At 47.3% G+C, this 18,282-nt stretch overlaps 1 protein-coding gene across 3 annotated transcripts in view; it reads right to left on the bottom strand.

Moving 5' to 3' along the window:
- The window catches only part of LOC306917824 (N-acetylgalactosamine kinase-like), a 33,320-nt gene continuing 15,038 nt past the window's right edge, over window positions 1-18,282 (bottom strand). For all 3 annotated transcript variants that reach the window (XM_079530726.1, XM_079530728.1, XM_079530727.1), the window contains 4 exons: window positions 17,744-17,896; window positions 14,292-14,493; window positions 11,129-11,330; window positions 1-1,386 (listed from right to left, as the gene is read on the bottom strand). In XM_079530726.1, the coding sequence (XP_079386852.1) occupies window positions 1,149-1,386; window positions 11,129-11,330; window positions 14,292-14,493; window positions 17,744-17,896 (795 nt within the window). In that variant the 3' untranslated portion in view covers window positions 1-1,148. The remainder of the gene's footprint in view (window positions 1,387-11,128; window positions 11,331-14,291; window positions 14,494-17,743; window positions 17,897-18,282) is intronic.

The following is an 18,282-nucleotide window of genomic DNA, read 5'->3' as shown; positions in this document are numbered from 1 at the left end:
TTTAAGAAAAGTACAATTTTACTATAGAAAATATGGCAATTATTGTGCAATAATTTCCCCTTCGTATGCATTTGATCCCTTTTCAATGACGCTTACGTTGTTGATCTTAATATAGTCATCTGTATGTTTATTAATATAGTCATTTGTATGTTTATTAGGAAAATGATCTTTATATTAGGGGTGCACGATTATGAAATTATCCGATCTCCGATTATTCGCAGGGTCAGTGTGGAACTATATTGGCCCCTCTGGAGTGAGTGTGGAACTATAGTGGCCCTCTGGGGTGAGTGTGGAACTATAGTGGCCCTCTGGGGTGAGTGTGGAACTATAGTGGCCCTCTGGGGTGAGTGTAGAACTATATTGGCCCCTCTGGGGTGAGTGTGGAACTATAGTGGCCCTCTGGGGTGAGTGTGGAACTATAGTGGCCCTCTGGGGTGAGTGTGGAACTATAGTGGCCCTCTGGGGTGAGTGTGGAACTATAGTGGCCCTCTGGGGTGAGTGTGGAACTATAGTGGCCCTCTGGGGTGAGTGTGGAACTATAGTGGCCCTCTGGGGTGAGTGTGGAACTATATTGGCCCCTCTGGGGTGAGTGTGGAACTATAGTGGCCCTCTGGGGTGAGTGTGGAACTATAGTGGCCCTCTGGGGTGAGTGTGGAACTATAGTGGCCATCTGGGGTGAGTGTGGAACTATAGTGGCCCTCTGGGGTGAGTGTGGAACTATAGTGGCCCTCTGGAGTGAGTGTGGAACTATAGTGGCCCTCTGGGGTGAGTGTGGAACTATAGTGGCCCTCTGGGGTGAGTGTGGAACTATAGTGGCCCTCTGGGGTGAGTGTGGAACTATAGTGGCCCTCTGGGGTGAGTGTGGAACTATATTGGCCCCTCTGGGGTGAGTGTGGAACTATAGTGGCCCTCTGGGGTGAGTGTGGAACTATAGTGGCCCTCTGGGGTGAGTGTGGAACTATAGTGGCCCTCTGGAGTGAGTGTGGAACTATAGTGGCCCTCTGGGGTGAGTGTGGAACTATAGTGGCCCTCTGGGGTGAGTGTGGAACTATATTGGCCCCTCTGGGGTGAGTGTGGAACTATAGTGGCCCTCTGGGGTGAGTGTGGAACTATAGTGGCCCCTCCCACCCCTGCTCTGAGACGTGGAGTCACTCCACAGAGATGGTGGCTCCGCGGGCCGGCGCGGAGACGAACAGACTGCGCTGCTGTTCCAGGGGGTCCCCCAGGGGGCGCTGCTGTTCCAGGGCGGTCCTCCGGGGGTCCTCCGGGTAGTAGGCCTCTCTCACCGCCCGCAGGAAAGACTCCGCCTTGTCCCTGGTCACCATGGAGACGGCACAGCCCCCCCACCCCGCCCCCGTCAGCCGGGAGCCCAGCGCGCCCGACTGCCTGAGGACACAAGGGGTTAAAACCAATCAGTGGACGGTTAATGCATTCACTTTATTAACACATTTAGGCCTGACGTCGACATTTAAAAAGTATTTTTTTAAATGTATTTTTGAGTGGTGTAAACCACTCCTACAACTGGCTTTTGTGTGCAGAAAAAATGAGCATGGTTGCTATGTTCAAAATAATTTCTGACGTAATTAAATCACACCCGGGTGAACTGGATGACCGTAGCAACCATGCTCATTTTTTCTGCACAAAAAAAGCCAGTTGTGAAATCACATCCGGGTGTGATTTCATTACGTCAGACATGATTTCATTACGTCAGACAGACCTTACACCACTCAGTTCACACGGGTGTGATTTTTTTTTCCTATATCAGTGGTTCTCAATATTTCATGTCAAGGACACCACAAATTATATGTAATTGCCCGCATTCTGAAAATATGTTGTTCCAGGGACCCCCCCCCCCACCTACAAGCTCATAGCCACTCGGTGGCGCGCTATGAGACATAGTTGGCATAGTTGACAGGCAGACATAGTTGTCAGTAGTTGTCAGTAGTTGTCAGTAGTACTCACAGACATGTGTAGTTGTCAGTAGTTGTCAGTAGTACTCACAGACATGTGTAGTTGTCAGTAGTTGTCAGTAGTTGTCAGTAGTTGTCAGTAGTACTCACAGACATGTATAGTTGTCAGTAGTTGTCAGTAGTTGTCAGTAGTACTCACAGACATGTGTAGTTGTCAGTAGTTGTCAGTAGTTGTCAGTAGTACTCACAGACATGTGTAGTTGTCAGTAGTTGTCAGTAGTTGTCAGTAGTTGTCAGTAGTTGTCAGTAGTTGTCAGTAGTACTCACAGACATGTATAGTTGTCAGTAGTTGTCAGTAGTACTCACAGACATGTGTAGTTGTCAGTAGTTGTCAGTAGTTGTCAGTAGTTGTCAGTAGTACTCACAGACATGTATAGTTGTCAGTAGTTGTCAGTAGTTGTCAGTAGTTGTCAGTAGTTGTCAGTAGTACTCACAGACATGTATAGTTGTCAGTAGTTGTCAGTAGTACTCACAGACATGTATAGTTGTCAGTAGTTGTCAGTAGTTGTCAGTAGTACTCACAGACATGTGTAGTTGTCAGTAGTTGTCAGTAGTTGTCAGTAGTACTCACAGACATGTATAGTTGTCAGTAGTTGTCAGTAGTTGTCAGTAGTACTCACAGACATGTGTAGTTGTCAGTAGTTGTCAGTAGTTGTCAGTAGTTGTCAGTAGTACTCACAGACATGTGTAGTTGTCAGTAGTTGTCAGTAGTACTCACAGACATGTATAGTTGTCAGTAGTTGTCAGTAGTACTCACAGACATGTGTAGTTGTCAGTAGTTGTCAGTAGTACTCACAGACATGTGTAGTTGTCAGTAGTTGTCAGTAGTTGTCAGTAGTACTCACAGACATGTATAGTTGTCAGTAGTTGTCAGTAGTACTCACAGACATGTATAGTTGTCAGTAGTTGTCAGTAGTACTCACAGACATGTATAGTTGTCAGTAGTAGTTGTCAGTAGTACTCACAGACATGTATAGTTGTCAGTAGTACTCACAGACATGTATAGTTGTCAGTAGTTGTCAGTAGTACTCACAGACATGTGTAGTTGTCAGTAGTTGTCAGTAGTACTCACAGACATGTGTAGTTGTCAGTAGTTGTCAGTAGTTGTCAGTAGTACTCACAGACATGTGTAGTTGTCAGTAGTTGTCAGTAGTACTCACAGACATGTGTAGTTGTCAGTAGTTGTCAGTAGTTGTCAGTAGTACTCACAGACATGTGTAGTTGTCAGTAGTACTCACAGACATGTGTAGTTGTCAGTAGTTGTCAGTAGTACTCACAGACATGTGTAGTTGTCAGTAGTTGTCAGTAGTTGTCAGTAGTACTCACAGACATGTGTAGTTGTCAGTAGTTGTCAGTAGTACTCACATACATGTATAGTTGTCAGTAGTTGTCAGTAGTACTCACAGACATGTGTAGTTGTCAGTAGTTGTCAGTAGTTGTCAGTAGTACTCACAGACATGTATAGTTGTCAGTAGTTGTCAGTAGTACTCACAGACATGTGTAGTTGTCAGTAGTTGTCAGTAGTTGTCAGTAGTACTCACAGACATGTATAGTTGTCAGTAGTTGTCAGTAGTACTCACATACATGCATAGTTGTCAGTAGTTGTCAGTAGTTGTCAGTAGTACTCACAGACATGTGTAGTTGTCAGTAGTTGTCAGTAGTTGTCAGTAGTACTCACAGACATGTATAGTTGTCAGTAGTTGTCAGTAGTACTCACAGACATGTATAGTTGTCAGTAGTTGTCAGTAGTTGTCAGTAGTACTCACAGACATGTATAGTTGTCAGTAGTTGTCAGTAGTACTCACAGACATGTATAGTTGTCAGTAGTTGTCAGTAGTACTCACAGACATGTGTAGTTGTCAGTAGTTGTCAGTAGTACTCACAGACATGTATAGTTGTCAGTAGTTGTCAGTAGTTGTCAGTAGTACTCACAGACATGTATAGTTGTCAGTAGTTGTCAGTAGTACTCACAGACATGCATAGTTGTCAGTAGTTGTCAGTAGTTGTCAGTAGTACTCACAGACATGTATAGTTGTCAGTAGTTGTCAGTAGTACTCACAGACATGTGTAGTTGTCAGTAGTTGTCAGTAGTTGTCAGTAGTACTCACAGACATGTATAGTTGTCAGTAGTTGTCAGTAGTACTCACAGACATGTGTAGTTGTCAGTAGTTGTCAGTAGTACTCACAGACATGTATAGTTGTCAGTAGTTGTCAGTAGTACTCACAGACATGTGTAGTTGTCAGTAGTTGTCAGTAGTACTCACAGACATGTATAGTTGTCAGTAGTTGTCAGTAGTACTCACAGACATGCATAGTTGTCAGTAGTTGTCAGTAGTACTCACAGACATGTGTAGTTGTCAGTAGTTGTCAGTAGTACTCACAGACATGTGTAGTTGTCAGTAGTTGTCAGTAGTACTCACAGACATGTATAGTTGTCAGTAGTTGTCAGTAGTACTCACAGACATGCATAGTTGTCAGTAGTTGTCAGTAGTACTCACAGACATGTGTAGTTGTCAGTAGTTGTCAGTAGTACTCACAGACATGCATAGTTGTCAGTAGTTGTCAGTAGTACTCACAGACATGTGTAGTTGTCAGTAGTTGTCAGTAGTTGTCAGTAGTACTCACAGACATGTGTAGTTGTCAGTAGTTGTCAGTAGTACTCACAGACATGTATAGTTGTCAGTAGTTGTCAGTAGTACTCACAGACATGTGTAGTTGTCAGTAGTTGTCAGTAGTTGTCAGTAGTACTCACAGACATGTGTAGTTGTCAGTAGTTGTCAGTAGTACTCACAGACATGTGTAGTTGTCAGTAGTTGTCAGTAGTTGTCAGTAGTACTCACAGACATGTATAGTTGTCAGTAGTTGTCAGTAGTACTCACAGACATGTATAGTTGTCAGTAGTTGTCAGTAGTACTCACAGACATGTGTAGTTGTCAGTAGTTGTCAGTAGTACTCACAGACATGTATAGTTGTCAGTAGTTGTCAGTAGTACTCACAGACATGTGTAGTTGTCAGTAGTTGTCAGTAGTACTCACAGACATGTATAGTTGTCAGTAGTTGTCAGTAGTACTCACAGACATGCATAGTTGTCAGTAGTTGTCAGTAGTACTCACAGACATGTGTAGTTGTCAGTAGTTGTCAGTAGTACTCACAGACATGTATAGTTGTCAGTAGTTGTCAGTAGTACTCACAGACATGTGTAGTTGTCAGTAGTTGTCAGTAGTTGTCAGTAGTACTCACAGACATGTGTAGTTGTCAGTAGTTGTCAGTAGTTGTCAGTAGTTGTCAGTAGTACTCACAGACATGTATAGTTGTCAGTAGTTGTCAGTAGTTGTCAGTAGTTGTCAGTAGTACTCACAGACATGTATAGTTGTCAGTAGTTGTCAGTAGTTGTCAGTAGTACTCACAGACATGTGTAGTTGTCAGTAGTTGTCAGTAGTTGTCAGTAGTACTCACAGACATGTATAGTTGTCAGTAGTTGTCAGTAGTTGTCAGTAGTTGTCAGTAGTACTCACAGACATGTGTAGTTGTCAGTAGTTGTCAGTAGTTGTCAGTAGTTGTCAGTAGTACTCACAGACATGTATAGTTGTCAGTAGTTGTCAGTAGTTGTCAGTAGTACTCACAGACATGTGTAGTTGTCAGTAGTTGTCAGTAGTTGTCAGTAGTACTCACAGACATGTATAGTTGTCAGTAGTTGTCAGTAGTTGTCAGTAGTACTCACAGACATGTGTAGTTGTCAGTAGTTGTCAGTAGTTGTCAGTAGTTGTCAGTAGTACTCAGACATGTATAGTTGTCAGTAGTTGTCAGTAGTTGTCAGTAGTACTCACAGACATGTATAGTTGTCAGTAGTTGTCAGTAGTACTCACAGACATGTGTAGTTGTCAGTAGTTGTCAGTAGTACTCACAGACATGTATAGTTGTCAGTAGTTGTCAGTAGTTGTCAGTAGTACTCACAGACATGTGTAGTTGTCAGTAGTTGTCAGTAGTACTCACAGACATGTATAGTTGTCAGTAGTTGTCAGTAGTACTCACAGACATGTATAGTTGTCAGTAGTTGTCAGTAGTACTCACAGACATGTGTAGTTGTCAGTAGTTGTCAGTAGTTGTCAGTAGTACTCACAGACATGTGTAGTTGTCAGTAGTTGTCAGTAGTTGTCAGTAGTACTCACAGACATGTGTAGTTGTCAGTAGTTGTCAGTAGTACTCACAGACATGTATAGTTGTCAGTAGTTGTCAGTAGTTGTCAGTAGTACTCACAGACATGTGTAGTTGTCAGTAGTTGTCAGTAGTACTCAGACATGTAGTTGTCAGTAGTTGTCAGTAGTTGTCAGTAGTTGTCAGTAGTACTCAGACATGTAGTTGTCAGTAGTTGTCAGTAGTACTCACAGACATGTATAGTTGTCAGTAGTTGTCAGTAGTTGTCAGTAGTACTCACAGACATGTATAGTTGTCAGTAGTTGTCAGTAGTTGTCAGTAGTACTCACAGACATGTGTAGTTGTCAGTAGTTGTCAGTAGTACTCAGACATGTAGTTGTCAGTAGTTGTCAGTAGTTGTCAGTAGTTGTCAGTAGTACTCACAGACATGCATAGTTGTCAGTAGTTGTCAGTAGTTGTCAGTAGTACTCACAGACATGTGTAGTTGTCAGTAGTTGTCAGTAGTACTCACAGACATGTATAGTTGTCAGTAGTTGTCAGTAGTTGTCAGTAGTACTCACAGACATGTGTAGTTGTCAGTAGTTGTCAGTAGTTGTCAGTAGTACTCACAGACATCTATAGTTGTCAGTAGTTGTCAGTAGTTGTCAGTAGTACTCACAGACATGTGTAGTTGTCAGTAGTTGTCAGTAGTTGTCAGTAGTTGTCAGTAGTACTCACAGACATGTGTAGTTGTCAGTAGTTGTCAGTAGTTGTCAGTAGTACTCACAGACATGTATAGTTGTCAGTAGTTGTCAGTAGTTGTCAGTAGTACTCACAGACATGTGTAGTTGTCAGTAGTTGTCAGTAGTTGTCAGTAGTACTCACAGACATGTATAGTTGTCAGTAGTTGTCAGTAGTTGTCAGTAGTACTCACAGACATGTGTAGTTGTCAGTAGTTGTCAGTAGTTGTCAGTAGTACTCAGACATGTATAGTTGTCAGTAGTTGTCAGTAGTTGTCAGTAGTACTCACAGACATGTGTAGTTGTCAGTAGTTGTCAGTAGTACTCAGACATGTAGTTGTCAGTAGTTGTCAGTAGTTGTCAGTAGTTGTCAGTAGTTGTCAGTAGTTGTCAGTAGTTGTCAGTAGTACTCACAGACATGCATAGTTGTCAGTAGTTGTCAGTAGTTGTCAGTAGTACTCACAGACATGTGTAGTTGTCAGTAGTTGTCAGTAGTACTCACAGACATGTATAGTTGTCAGTAGTTGTCAGTAGTACTCACAGACATGCATAGTTGTCAGTAGTTGTCAGTAGTACTCACAGACATGTGTAGTTGTCAGTAGTTGTCAGTAGTACTCACAGACATGTATAGTTGTCAGTAGTTGTCAGTAGTTGTCAGTAGTACTCACAGACATGTGTAGTTGTCAGTAGTTGTCAGTAGTACTCAGACATGTAGTTGTCAGTAGTTGTCAGTAGTTGTCAGTAGTTGTCAGTAGTTGTCAGTAGTTGTCAGTAGTACTCACAGACATGCATAGTTGTCAGTAGTTGTCAGTAGTTGTCAGTAGTACTCACAGACATGTGTAGTTGTCAGTAGTTGTCAGTAGTACTCACAGACATGTATAGTTGTCAGTAGTTGTCAGTAGTACTCACAGACATGTATAGTTGTCAGTAGTTGTCAGTAGTACTCACAGACATGTATAGTTGTCAGTAGTTGTCAGTAGTACTCACAGACATGTGTAGTTGTCAGTAGTTGTCAGTAGTTGTCAGTAGTACTCACAGACATGTGTAGTTGTCAGTAGTTGTCAGTAGTTGTCAGTAGTACTCACAGACATGTATAGTTGTCAGTAGTTGTCAGTAGTTGTCAGTAGTACTCACAGACATGTGTAGTTGTCAGTAGTTGTCAGTAGTTGTCAGTAGTACTCACAGACATGTATAGTTGTCAGTAGTTGTCAGTAGTTGTCAGTAGTACTCACAGACATGTGTAGTTGTCAGTAGTTGTCAGTAGTTGTCAGTAGTTGTCAGTAGTTGTCAGTAGTACTCAGACATGTATAGTTGTCAGTAGTTGTCAGTAGTTGTCAGTAGTACTCACAGACATGTGTAGTTGTCAGTAGTTGTCAGTAGTACTCACAGACATGTGTAGTTGTCAGTAGTTGTCAGTAGTTGTCAGTAGTACTCACAGACATGTGTAGTTGTCAGTAGTTGTCAGTAGTACTCACAGACATGTATAGTTGTCAGTAGTTGTCAGTAGTTGTCAGTAGTACTCACAGACATGTGTAGTTGTCAGTAGTTGTCAGTAGTACTCACAGACATGTGTAGTTGTCAGTAGTTGTCAGTAGTACTCACAGACATGTGTAGTTGTCAGTAGTTGTCAGTAGTTGTCAGTAGTACTCACAGACATGTGTAGTTGTCAGTAGTTGTCAGTAGTACTCACAGACATGTCTAGTTGTCAGTAGTTGTCAGTAGTACTCACAGACATGTGTAGTTGTCAGTAGTTGTCAGTAGTACTCACAGACATGTATAGTTGTCAGTAGTTGTCAGTAGTACTCACAGACATGTGTAGTTGTCAGTAGTTGTCAGTAGTACTCACAGACATGTGTAGTTGTCAGTAGTTGTCAGTAGTTGTCAGTAGTACTCACAGACATGTATAGTTGTCAGTAGTTGTCAGTAGTACTCACAGACATGTGTAGTTGTCAGTAGTTGTCAGTAGTTGTCAGTAGTTGTCAGTAGTACTCACAGACATGTATAGTTGTCAGTAGTTGTCAGTAGTACTCACAGACATGTGTAGTTGTCAGTAGTTGTCAGTAGTTGTCAGTAGTACTCACAGACATGTGTAGTTGTCAGTAGTTGTCAGTAGTTGTCAGTAGTACTCACAGACATGTATAGTTGTCAGTAGTTGTCAGTAGTACTCACAGACATGTGTAGTTGTCAGTAGTTGTCAGTAGTTGTCAGTAGTACTCACAGACATGTATAGTTGTCAGTAGTTGTCAGTAGTTGTCAGTAGTTGTCAGTAGTACTCACAGACATGTGTAGTTGTCAGTAGTTGTCAGTAGTACTCACAGACATGTGTAGTTGTCAGTAGTTGTCAGTAGTACTCAGACATGTAGTTGTCAGTAGTTGTCAGTAGTTGTCAGTAGTTGTCAGTAGTACTCAGACATGTAGTTGTCAGTAGTTGTCAGTAGTACTCACAGACATGTATAGTTGTCAGTAGTTGTCAGTAGTTGTCAGTAGTACTCACAGACATGTGTAGTTGTCAGTAGTTGTCAGTAGTTGTCAGTAGTACTCAGACATGTATAGTTGTCAGTAGTTGTCAGTAGTTGTCAGTAGTACTCACAGACATGTGTAGTTGTCAGTAGTACTCACAGACATGTGTAGTTGTCAGTAGTTGTCAGTAGTTGTCAGTAGTTGTCAGTAGTTGTTAGTAGTTGTCAGTAGTTGTCAGTAGTTGTCAGTAGTTGTTAGTAGTTGTCAGTAGTTGTCAGTAGTTGTCAGTAGTTGTCAGTAGTACTCACAGACATGTGTAGTTGTCAGTAGTTGTCAGTAGTTGTCAGTAGTACTCACAGACATGTATAGTTGTCAGTAGTTGTCAGTAGTTGTCAGTAGTACTCACAGACATGTATAGTTGTCAGTAGTTGTCAGTAGTACTCACAGACATGTGTAGTTGTCAGTAGTTGTCAGTAGTTGTCAGTAGTACTCACAGACATGTGTAGTTGTCAGTAGTTGTCAGTAGTACTCACAGACATGTATAGTTGTCAGTAGTTGTCAGTAGTTGTCAGTAGTACTCAGACATGTATAGTTGTCAGTAGTTGTCAGTAGTTGTCAGTAGTACTCACAGACATGTATAGTTGTCAGTAGTTGTCAGTAGTACTCACAGACATGTGTAGTTGTCAGTAGTTGTCAGTAGTTGTCAGTAGTACTCACAGACATGTGTAGTTGTCAGTAGTTGTCAGTAGTACTCACAGACATGTGTAGTTGTCAGTAGTTGTCAGTAGTACTCAGACATGTAGTTGTCAGTAGTTGTCAGTAGTTGTCAGTAGTTGTCAGTAGTTGTCAGTAGTACTCAGACATGTAGTTGTCAGTAGTTGTCAGTAGTACTCACAGACATGTATAGTTGTCAGTAGTTGTCAGTAGTTGTCAGTAGTTGTCAGTAGTACTCACAGACATGTATAGTTGTCAGTAGTTGTCAGTAGTACTCACAGACATGTGTAGTTGTCAGTAGTTGTCAGTAGTACTCACAGACATGTGTAGTTGTCAGTAGTTGTCAGTAGTTGTCAGTAGTACTCACAGACATGTATAGTTGTCAGTAGTTGTCAGTAGTACTCACAGACATGTGTAGTTGTCAGTAGTTGTCAGTAGTTGTCAGTAGTTGTCAGTAGTTGTCAGTAGTACTCACAGACATGTATAGTTGTCAGTAGTTGTCAGTAGTTGTCAGTAGTTGTCAGTAGTACTCACAGACATGTATAGTTGTCAGTAGTTGTCAGTAGTACTCACAGACATGTGTAGTTGTCAGTAGTTGTCAGTAGTTGTCAGTAGTACTCACAGACATGTATAGTTGTCAGTAGTTGTCAGTAGTACTCACAGACATGTGTAGTTGTCAGTAGTTGTCAGTAGTTGTCAGTAGTTGTCAGTAGTTGTCAGTAGTACTCACAGACATGTATAGTTGTCAGTAGTTGTCAGTAGTTGTCAGTAGTACTCACAGACATGTGTAGTTGTCAGTAGTTGTCAGTAGTACTCAGACATGTATAGTTGTCAGTAGTTGTCAGTAGTTGTCAGTAGTACTCACAGACATGTATAGTTGTCAGTAGTTGTCAGTAGTACTCACAGACATGTGTAGTTGTCAGTAGTTGTCAGTAGTTGTCAGTAGTTGTCAGTAGTTGTCAGTAGTACTCACAGACATGTATAGTTGTCAGTAGTTGTCAGTAGTACTCACAGACATGTATAGTTGTCAGTAGTTGTCAGTAGTTGTCAGTAGTACTCACAGACATGTATAGTTGTCAGTAGTTGTCAGTAGTTGGCAGTAGTACTCACAGACATGTGTCCACCAGCCGGTCCAGCTCCGGACAGCTACACTCGTAGAGGTCTCGGCAGGAGGCGTGGCTCTGGCTCATCAGCGCCCCCAGCTGGCTCAGGGCGTCGGCGCCTCCAGACTCACACACGCTCTGGAAGCGCAGGACGCGCTGAGCCTCACCGTAGACATGCCTGGAGCGCTGGTACAGCTGGAAGAGAGACACTGACAGAGAGAGAGAGAGAGAGAGAGAGAGAGGCTCACTGGTACAGCTGGAAGAGAGACACTGACAGAGAGAGAGAGAGGCTCACTGGTACAGCTGGAAGAGAGACACTGACAGAGAGAGAGAGAGAGAGAGAGAGGCTCACTGGTACAGCTGGAAGAGAGACACTGACAGAGAGAGAGAGAGAGAGAGAGGCTCACTGGTACAGCTGGAAGAGAGACACTGACAGAGAGAGAGAGAGAGAGAGAGAGGCTCACTGGTACAGCTGGAAGAGAGACACTGACAGAGAGAGAGAGAGAGAGAGAGAGGCTCACTGGTACAGCTGGAAGAGAGACACTGACAGAGAGAGAGAGAGAGGCTCACTGGTACAGCTGGAAGAGAGACACTGACAGAGAGAGAGAGAGAGAGAGGCTCACTGGTACAGCTGGAAGAGAGACACTGACAGAGAGAGAGAGAGAGAGAGGCTCACTGGTACAGCTGGAAGAGAGACACTGACAGAGAGAGAGAGAGAGAGAGGCTCACTGGTACAGCTGGAAGAGAGACACTGACAGAGAGAGAGAGAGAGAGAGAGGCTCACTGGTACAGCTGGAAGAGAGACACTGACAGAGAGAGAGAGAGAGAGAGAGAGAGAGAGGCTCACTGGTACAGCTGGAAGAGAGACACTGACAGAGAGAGAGAGAGAGAGAGAGAGAGAGAGGCTCACTGGTACAGCTGGAAGAGAGACACTGACAGAGAGAGAGAGAGGTTCACTGGTACAGCTGGAAGAGAGACACTGACAGAGAGAGAGAGAGGTTCACTGGTACAGCTGGAAGAGAGACACTGACAGAGAGAGAGAGAGAGAGGTTCACTGGTACAGCTGGAAGAGAGACACTGACAGAGAGAGAGAGAGGTTCACTGGTACAGCTGGAAGAGAGACACTGACAGACAGAGAGAGAGAGAGGCTCACTGGTACAGCTGGAAGAGGGTTACTGAGAGAGACCTGTGGGCCTCACGGTGGAGGTACACTCAGGCTGTGGGCCTCACGGTGGAGGTACACTCAGGCTGTGGGCCTCAGGGTGGAGGTATACTATTACTGAGGCTGTGGGCCTCACGGTGGAGGTACACTCAGGCTGTGGGCCTCATGGTGGAGGTACACTCAGGCTGTGGGCCTCAGGGTGGAGGTATACTATTACTGAGGCTGTGGGCCTCAGGGTGGAGGTATACTGAGGCTGTGGGCCTCAGGGTGGAGGTATACCCAGGCTGTGGGCCTCAGGGTGGAGGTATACTCAGGCTGTGGGCCTCAGGGTGGAGGTATACTCAGGCTGAGGGCCTCAGGGTGGAGGTATACTATTACTGAGGCTGTGGGCCTCACGGTGGAGGTACACTCAGGCTGTGGGCCTCACGGTGGAGGTACACTCAGGCTGTGGGCCTCAGGGTGGAGGTATACTGAGGCTGTGGGCCTCAGGGTGGAGGTATACTATTACTGAGGCTGTGGGCCTCAGGGTGGAGGTATACTGAGGCTGTGGGCCTCAGGGTGGAGGTATACCCAGGCTGTGGGCCTCAGGGTGGAGTTATACTCAGGCTGTGGGCCTCAGGGTGGAGGTATACTATTACTGAGGCTGTGGGCCTCACGGTGGAGGTACACTCAGGCTGTGGGCCTCACGGTGGAGGTACACTCAGGCTGTGGGCCTCAGGGTGGAGGTATACTGAGGCTGTGGGCCTCAGGGTGGAGGTATACTATTACTGAGGCTGTGGGCCTCAGGGTGGAGGTATACTGAGGCTGTGGGCCTCAGGGTGGAGGTATACCCAGGCTGTGGGCCTCAGGGTGGAGTTATACTCAGGCTGTGGGCCTCAGGGTGGAGGTATACTATTACTGAGGCTGTGGGCCTCACGGTGGAGGTACACTCAGGCTGTGGGCCTCACGGTGGAGGTACACTCAGGCTGTGGGCCTCAGGGTGGAGGTATACTATTACTGAGGCTGTGGGCCTCACGGTGGAGGTACACTCAGGCTGTGGGCCTCACGGTGGAGGTACACTCAGGCTGTGGGCCTCAGGGTGGAGGTATACTGAGGCTGTGGGCCTCAGGGTGGAGGTATACTATTACTGAGGCTGTGGGCCTCAGGGTGGAGGTATACTGAGGCTGTGGGCCTCAGGGTGGAGGTATACCCAGGCTGTGGGCCTCAGGGTGGAGTTATACTCAGGCTGTGGGCCTCAGGGTGGAGGTATACTATTACTGAGGCTGTGGGCCTCACGGTGGAGGTACACTCAGGCTGTGGGCCTCACGGTGGAGGTACACTCAGGCTGTGGGCCTCAGGGTGGAGGTATACTATTACTCAGGCTGTGGGCCTCACGGTGGAGGTACACTCAGGATGTGGGCCTCACGGTGGAGGTATACTATTACTGAGGCTGTGGGCCTCACGGTGGAGGTACACTCAGGCTGTGGGCCTCACGGTGGAGGTACACTCAGGCTGTGGGCCTCAGGGTGGAGGTATACTATTACTCAGGCTGTGGGCCTCACGGTGGAGGTACACTCAGGATGTGGGCCTCACGGTGGAGGTACACTCAGGCTGTGGGCCTCACGGTGGAGGTACACTCAGGCTGTGGGCCTCAGGGTGGAGGTAAACTATTACTGAGGCTGTGGGCCTCACGGTGGAGGTACACTCAGGCTGTGGGCCTCACGGTGGAGGTACACTCAGGATGTGGGCCTCAGGGTGGAGGTACACTCAGGCTGTGGGCCTCAGGGTGGAGGTAAACTATTACTGAGGCTGTGGGCCTCACGGTGGAGGTACACTCAGGCTGTGGGCCTCACGGTGGAGGTACACTCAGGATGTGGGCCTCAGGGTGGAGGTATACTCAGGCTGTGGGCCTCAGGGTGGAGGTATACTCAGGCTGTGGGCCTCAGGGTGGAGGTATACTATTACTGAAGCTGTAGGCCTCAGGGTGGAGGTACACTCAGGCTGTGGGCCTCACGGTGGAGGTACTCACCGTGCATGGTGTTCTCAGTCAGAACCGTCTCCAGGACCTCCGTCCCCAGGCTCTGGGTCAGCTCCTCCAGGCTGTAGGCCTCAGGGTGGAGCTTCTCCTCCACCAGCCTCAGCATCTCCTCCAGCGAGACCTGGAGCTCCGTCTGGACCTGAGAGAGCTTCATCAGCCCGGTGGAGTCCAGGCCCAGAGCCTTACCTAGGACCTATAGAGGAGAGAGCTTCATCAGCCTGGTGGAGTCCAGGCCCAGAGCCTTACCTAGGACCTATAGAGGAGAGAGCTTCATCAGCCAGGTGGAGTCCAGGCCCAGAGCCTTACCTAGGACATATAGAGGAGAGAGCTTCATCAGCCTGGTGGAGTCCAGGCCCAGAGCCTTACCTAGGACCTAGTATAGAGGAGAGAGCTTCATCAGCCAGGTGGAGTCCAGGCCCAGAGCCTTACCTAGGACCTAGTATAGAGGAGAGAGCTTCATCAGCCAGGTGGAGTCCAGGCCCAGAGCCTTACCTAGGACCTAGTATAGAGGAGAGAGCTTCATCAGCCCGGTGGAGTCCAGGCCCAGAGCCTTACCTAGGACCTATAGAGGAGAGAGCTTCATCAGCCTGGTGGAGTCCAGGCCCAGAGCCTTACCTAGGACCTATAGAGGAGAGAGCTTCATCAGCCTGGTGGAGTCCAGGCCCAGAGCCTTACCTAGGACCTAGTATAGAGGAGAGAGCTTCATCAGCCTGGTGGAGTCCAGGCCCAGAGCCTTACCTAGGACCTATAGAGGAGAGAGCTTCATCAGCCTGGTGGAGTCCAGACCCAGAGCCTTACCTAGGACCTATAGAGGAGAGAGCTTCATCAGCCTGGTGGAGTCCAGGCCCAGAGCCTTACCTAGGACCTAGTATAGAGGAGAGAGCTTCATCAGCCTGGTGGAGTCCAGGCCCAGAGCCTTACCTAGGACCTATAGAGGAGAGAGCTTCATCAGCCTGGTGGAGTCCAGGCCCAGAGCCTTACCTAGGACCTATAGAGGAGAGAGCTTCATCAGCCTGGTGGAGTCCAGGCCCAGAGCCTTACCTAGGACCTAGTATAGAGGAGAGAGCTTCATCAGCCTGGTGGAGTCCAGGCCCAGAGCCTTACCTAGGACCTATAGAGGAGAGAGCTTCATCAGCCTGGTGGAGTCCAGACCCAGAGCCTTACCTAGGACCTAGTATAGAGGAGAGAGCTTCATCAGCCCGGTGGAGTCCAGGCCCAGAGCCTTACCTAGGACCTATAGAGGAGAGAGCTTCATCAGCCTGGTGGAGTCCAGGCCCAGAGCCTTACCTAGGACCTATAGAGGAGAGAGCTTCATCAGCCTGGTGGAGTCCAGGCCCAGAGCCTTACCTAGGACCTAGTATAGAGGAGAGAGCTTCATCAGCCTGGTGGAGTCCAGGCCCAGAGCCTTACCTAGGACCTATAGAGGAGAGAGCTTCATCAGCCTGGTGGAGTCCAGACCCAGAGCCTTACCTAGGACCTATAGAGGAGAGAGCTTCATCAGCCTGGTGGAGTCCAGGCCCAGAGCCTTACCTAGGACCTAGTATAGAGGAGAGAGCTTCATCAGCCTGGTGGAGTCCAGGCCCAGAGCCTTACCTAGGACCTATAGAGGAGAGAGCTTCATCAGCCTGGTGGAGTCCAGGCCCAGAGCCTTACCTAGGACCTATAGAGGAGAGAGCTTCATCAGCCTGGTGGAGTCCAGGCCCAGAGCCTTACCTAGGACCTAGTATAGAGGAGAGAGCTTCATCAGCCTGGTGGAGTCCAGGCCCAGAGCCTTACCTAGGACCTATAGAGGAGAGAGCTTCATCAGCCTGGTGGAGTCCAGACCCAGAGCCTTACCTAGGACCTATAGAGGAGAGAGCTTCATCAGCCTGGTGGAGTCCAGGCCCAGAGCCTTACCTAGGACCTAGTATAGAGGAGAGAGCTTCATCAGCCTGGTGGAGTCCAGGCCCAGAGCCTTACCTAGGACCTATAGAGGAGAGAGCTTCATCAGCCTGGTGGAGTCCAGGCCCAGAGCCTTACCTAGGACCTATAGAGGAGAGAGCTTCATCAGCCTGGTGGAGTCCAGGCCCAGAGCCTTACCTAGGACCTAGTATAGAGGAGAGAGCTTCATCAGCCTGGTGGAGTCCAGGCCCAGAGCCTTACCTAGGACCTATAGAGGAGAGAGCTTCATCAGCCTGGTGGAGTCCAGACCCAGAGCCTTACCTAGGACCTAGTATAGAGGAGAGAGCTTCATCAGCCTGGTGGAGTCCAGGCCCAGAGCCTTACCTAGGACCTAGTATAGAGGAGAGAGCTTCATCAGCCCGGTGGAGTCCAGGCCCAGAGCCTTACCTAGGACCTAGTATAGAGGAGAGAGCTTCATCAGCCCGGTGGAGTCCAGGCCCAGAGCCTTACCTAGGACCTAGTATAGAGGAGAGAGCTTCATCAGCCCGGTGGAGTCCAGGCCCAGAGCCTTACCTAGGACCTAGTATAGAGGAGAGAGCTTCATCAGCCTGGTGGAGTCCAGGCCCAGAGCCTTACCTAGGACCTATAGAGGAGAGAGCTTCATCAGCCTGGTGGAGTCCAGGCCCAGAGCCTTACCAAGGACCTATAGAGGAGAGAGCTTCATCAGCCTGGTGGAGTCCAGGCCCAGAGCCTTACCTAGGACCTATAGAGGAGAGAGCTTCATCAGCCCGGTGGAGTCCAGGCCCAGAGCCTTACCTAGGACCTATAGAGGAGAGAGCTTCATCAGCCTGGTGGAGTCCAGGCCCAGAGCCTTACCTAGGACCTAGTATAGAGGAGAGAGCTTCATCAGCCTGGTGGAGCTTCAGCAACTTCAGTTGCTGAAGCTCTGATCAAGACTGTACGACGGAAGCGTCTGAACATTGCGAGAGGCAGCAGTCTGGCAACGTGAGACTACACTTTGACACAAACTCTGGGGGAGCCCACAGGGATCGCACTGGGAACCTTCCGGTTGCCAAGCGGCCGCTCTGCGCCAGTATGATGTTGTGTAGACAGATGTGTGTACCTTGAAACCTTTGGAAAGAATATATTTTCAAAGATTTGCGCCACATTTTCACGATTTTTCAAAAATAGCAGATCTAAAAGCTTGTAGCCCTGCTCTGCTATTTTTCCAATAGCTAAAGTATAACATAATGCTTAAAACACCAAAAGTGGTTCCCGTCCTGAAAGGGTTAAGACTCACCCGTGACTCCCGACATGCGTGGCGGGTTAAAACTATTGTTTTTTTAATTGAGATCCTAACCCTAACCCACCCCGACGGACGATAGGTGCGTACCTTGGTTGCTACAGTAGGTGACGGACTAGGTGCATACCTTGGTTGCTAGGTGACAGACTAGGTCCGTACCTTGGTTGCTAGGCGACAGACTAGGTGCATACCTTGGTTGCTAGGTGACAGACTATAGGTGCGTACCTTGGTTGCTAGGTGACAGACTATAGGTGCGTACCTTGGTTGCTAGGCGACACTCCACCACGCGCAGGTTGAAGTGATTGGACGCAGCCTTGTTCATCGCCACGCCGCTGTTGGAGATCACAAACACCGCGTCGTCAGGGAGTCTGACGTCAGTAGAGCGCAAGGGGTTAAACTGGATCAGTTTGGCCTGGGAGGAGAACACAAGGGGTTAACCTGGATCAGTTTGGCCTGGGAGGAGAACACAAGGGGTTAACCTGGATCAGTTTGGCCTGGGAGGAGAACACAAGGGGTTAAACTGGATCAGTTTGGCCTGGGAGGAGAACACAAGGGGTTAAAGGACCACTTCACCACTTTTCAACCTATCTTCATATAATAGGTCCTCACTAATAATCATGAAAAAATGGCGCAATTATTTTGTCTGTGTCTCATAGGAGGGCTGTGGGCAGTTCAGAAACCGTCTTCCAGTGACATCGATGGGGAATACAAGCTAATAGAAACTGCAGGCTTTCTAGTCCTGAAAAGTTGCAATGCAAAAATGGAAGCCATCGTTCTCACGATAATGAAAATCTAAAC

The sequence above is a fragment of the Electrona antarctica genome (genome assembly GCF_951216825.1).
Source record: "Electrona antarctica genome assembly, contig: scaffold_92, whole genome shotgun sequence".
In the NCBI taxonomy this organism is placed as follows: Eukaryota; Metazoa; Chordata; class Actinopteri; order Myctophiformes; family Myctophidae; genus Electrona; species Electrona antarctica.
This window is presented reverse-complemented; position numbering and strand designations above follow the sequence as displayed.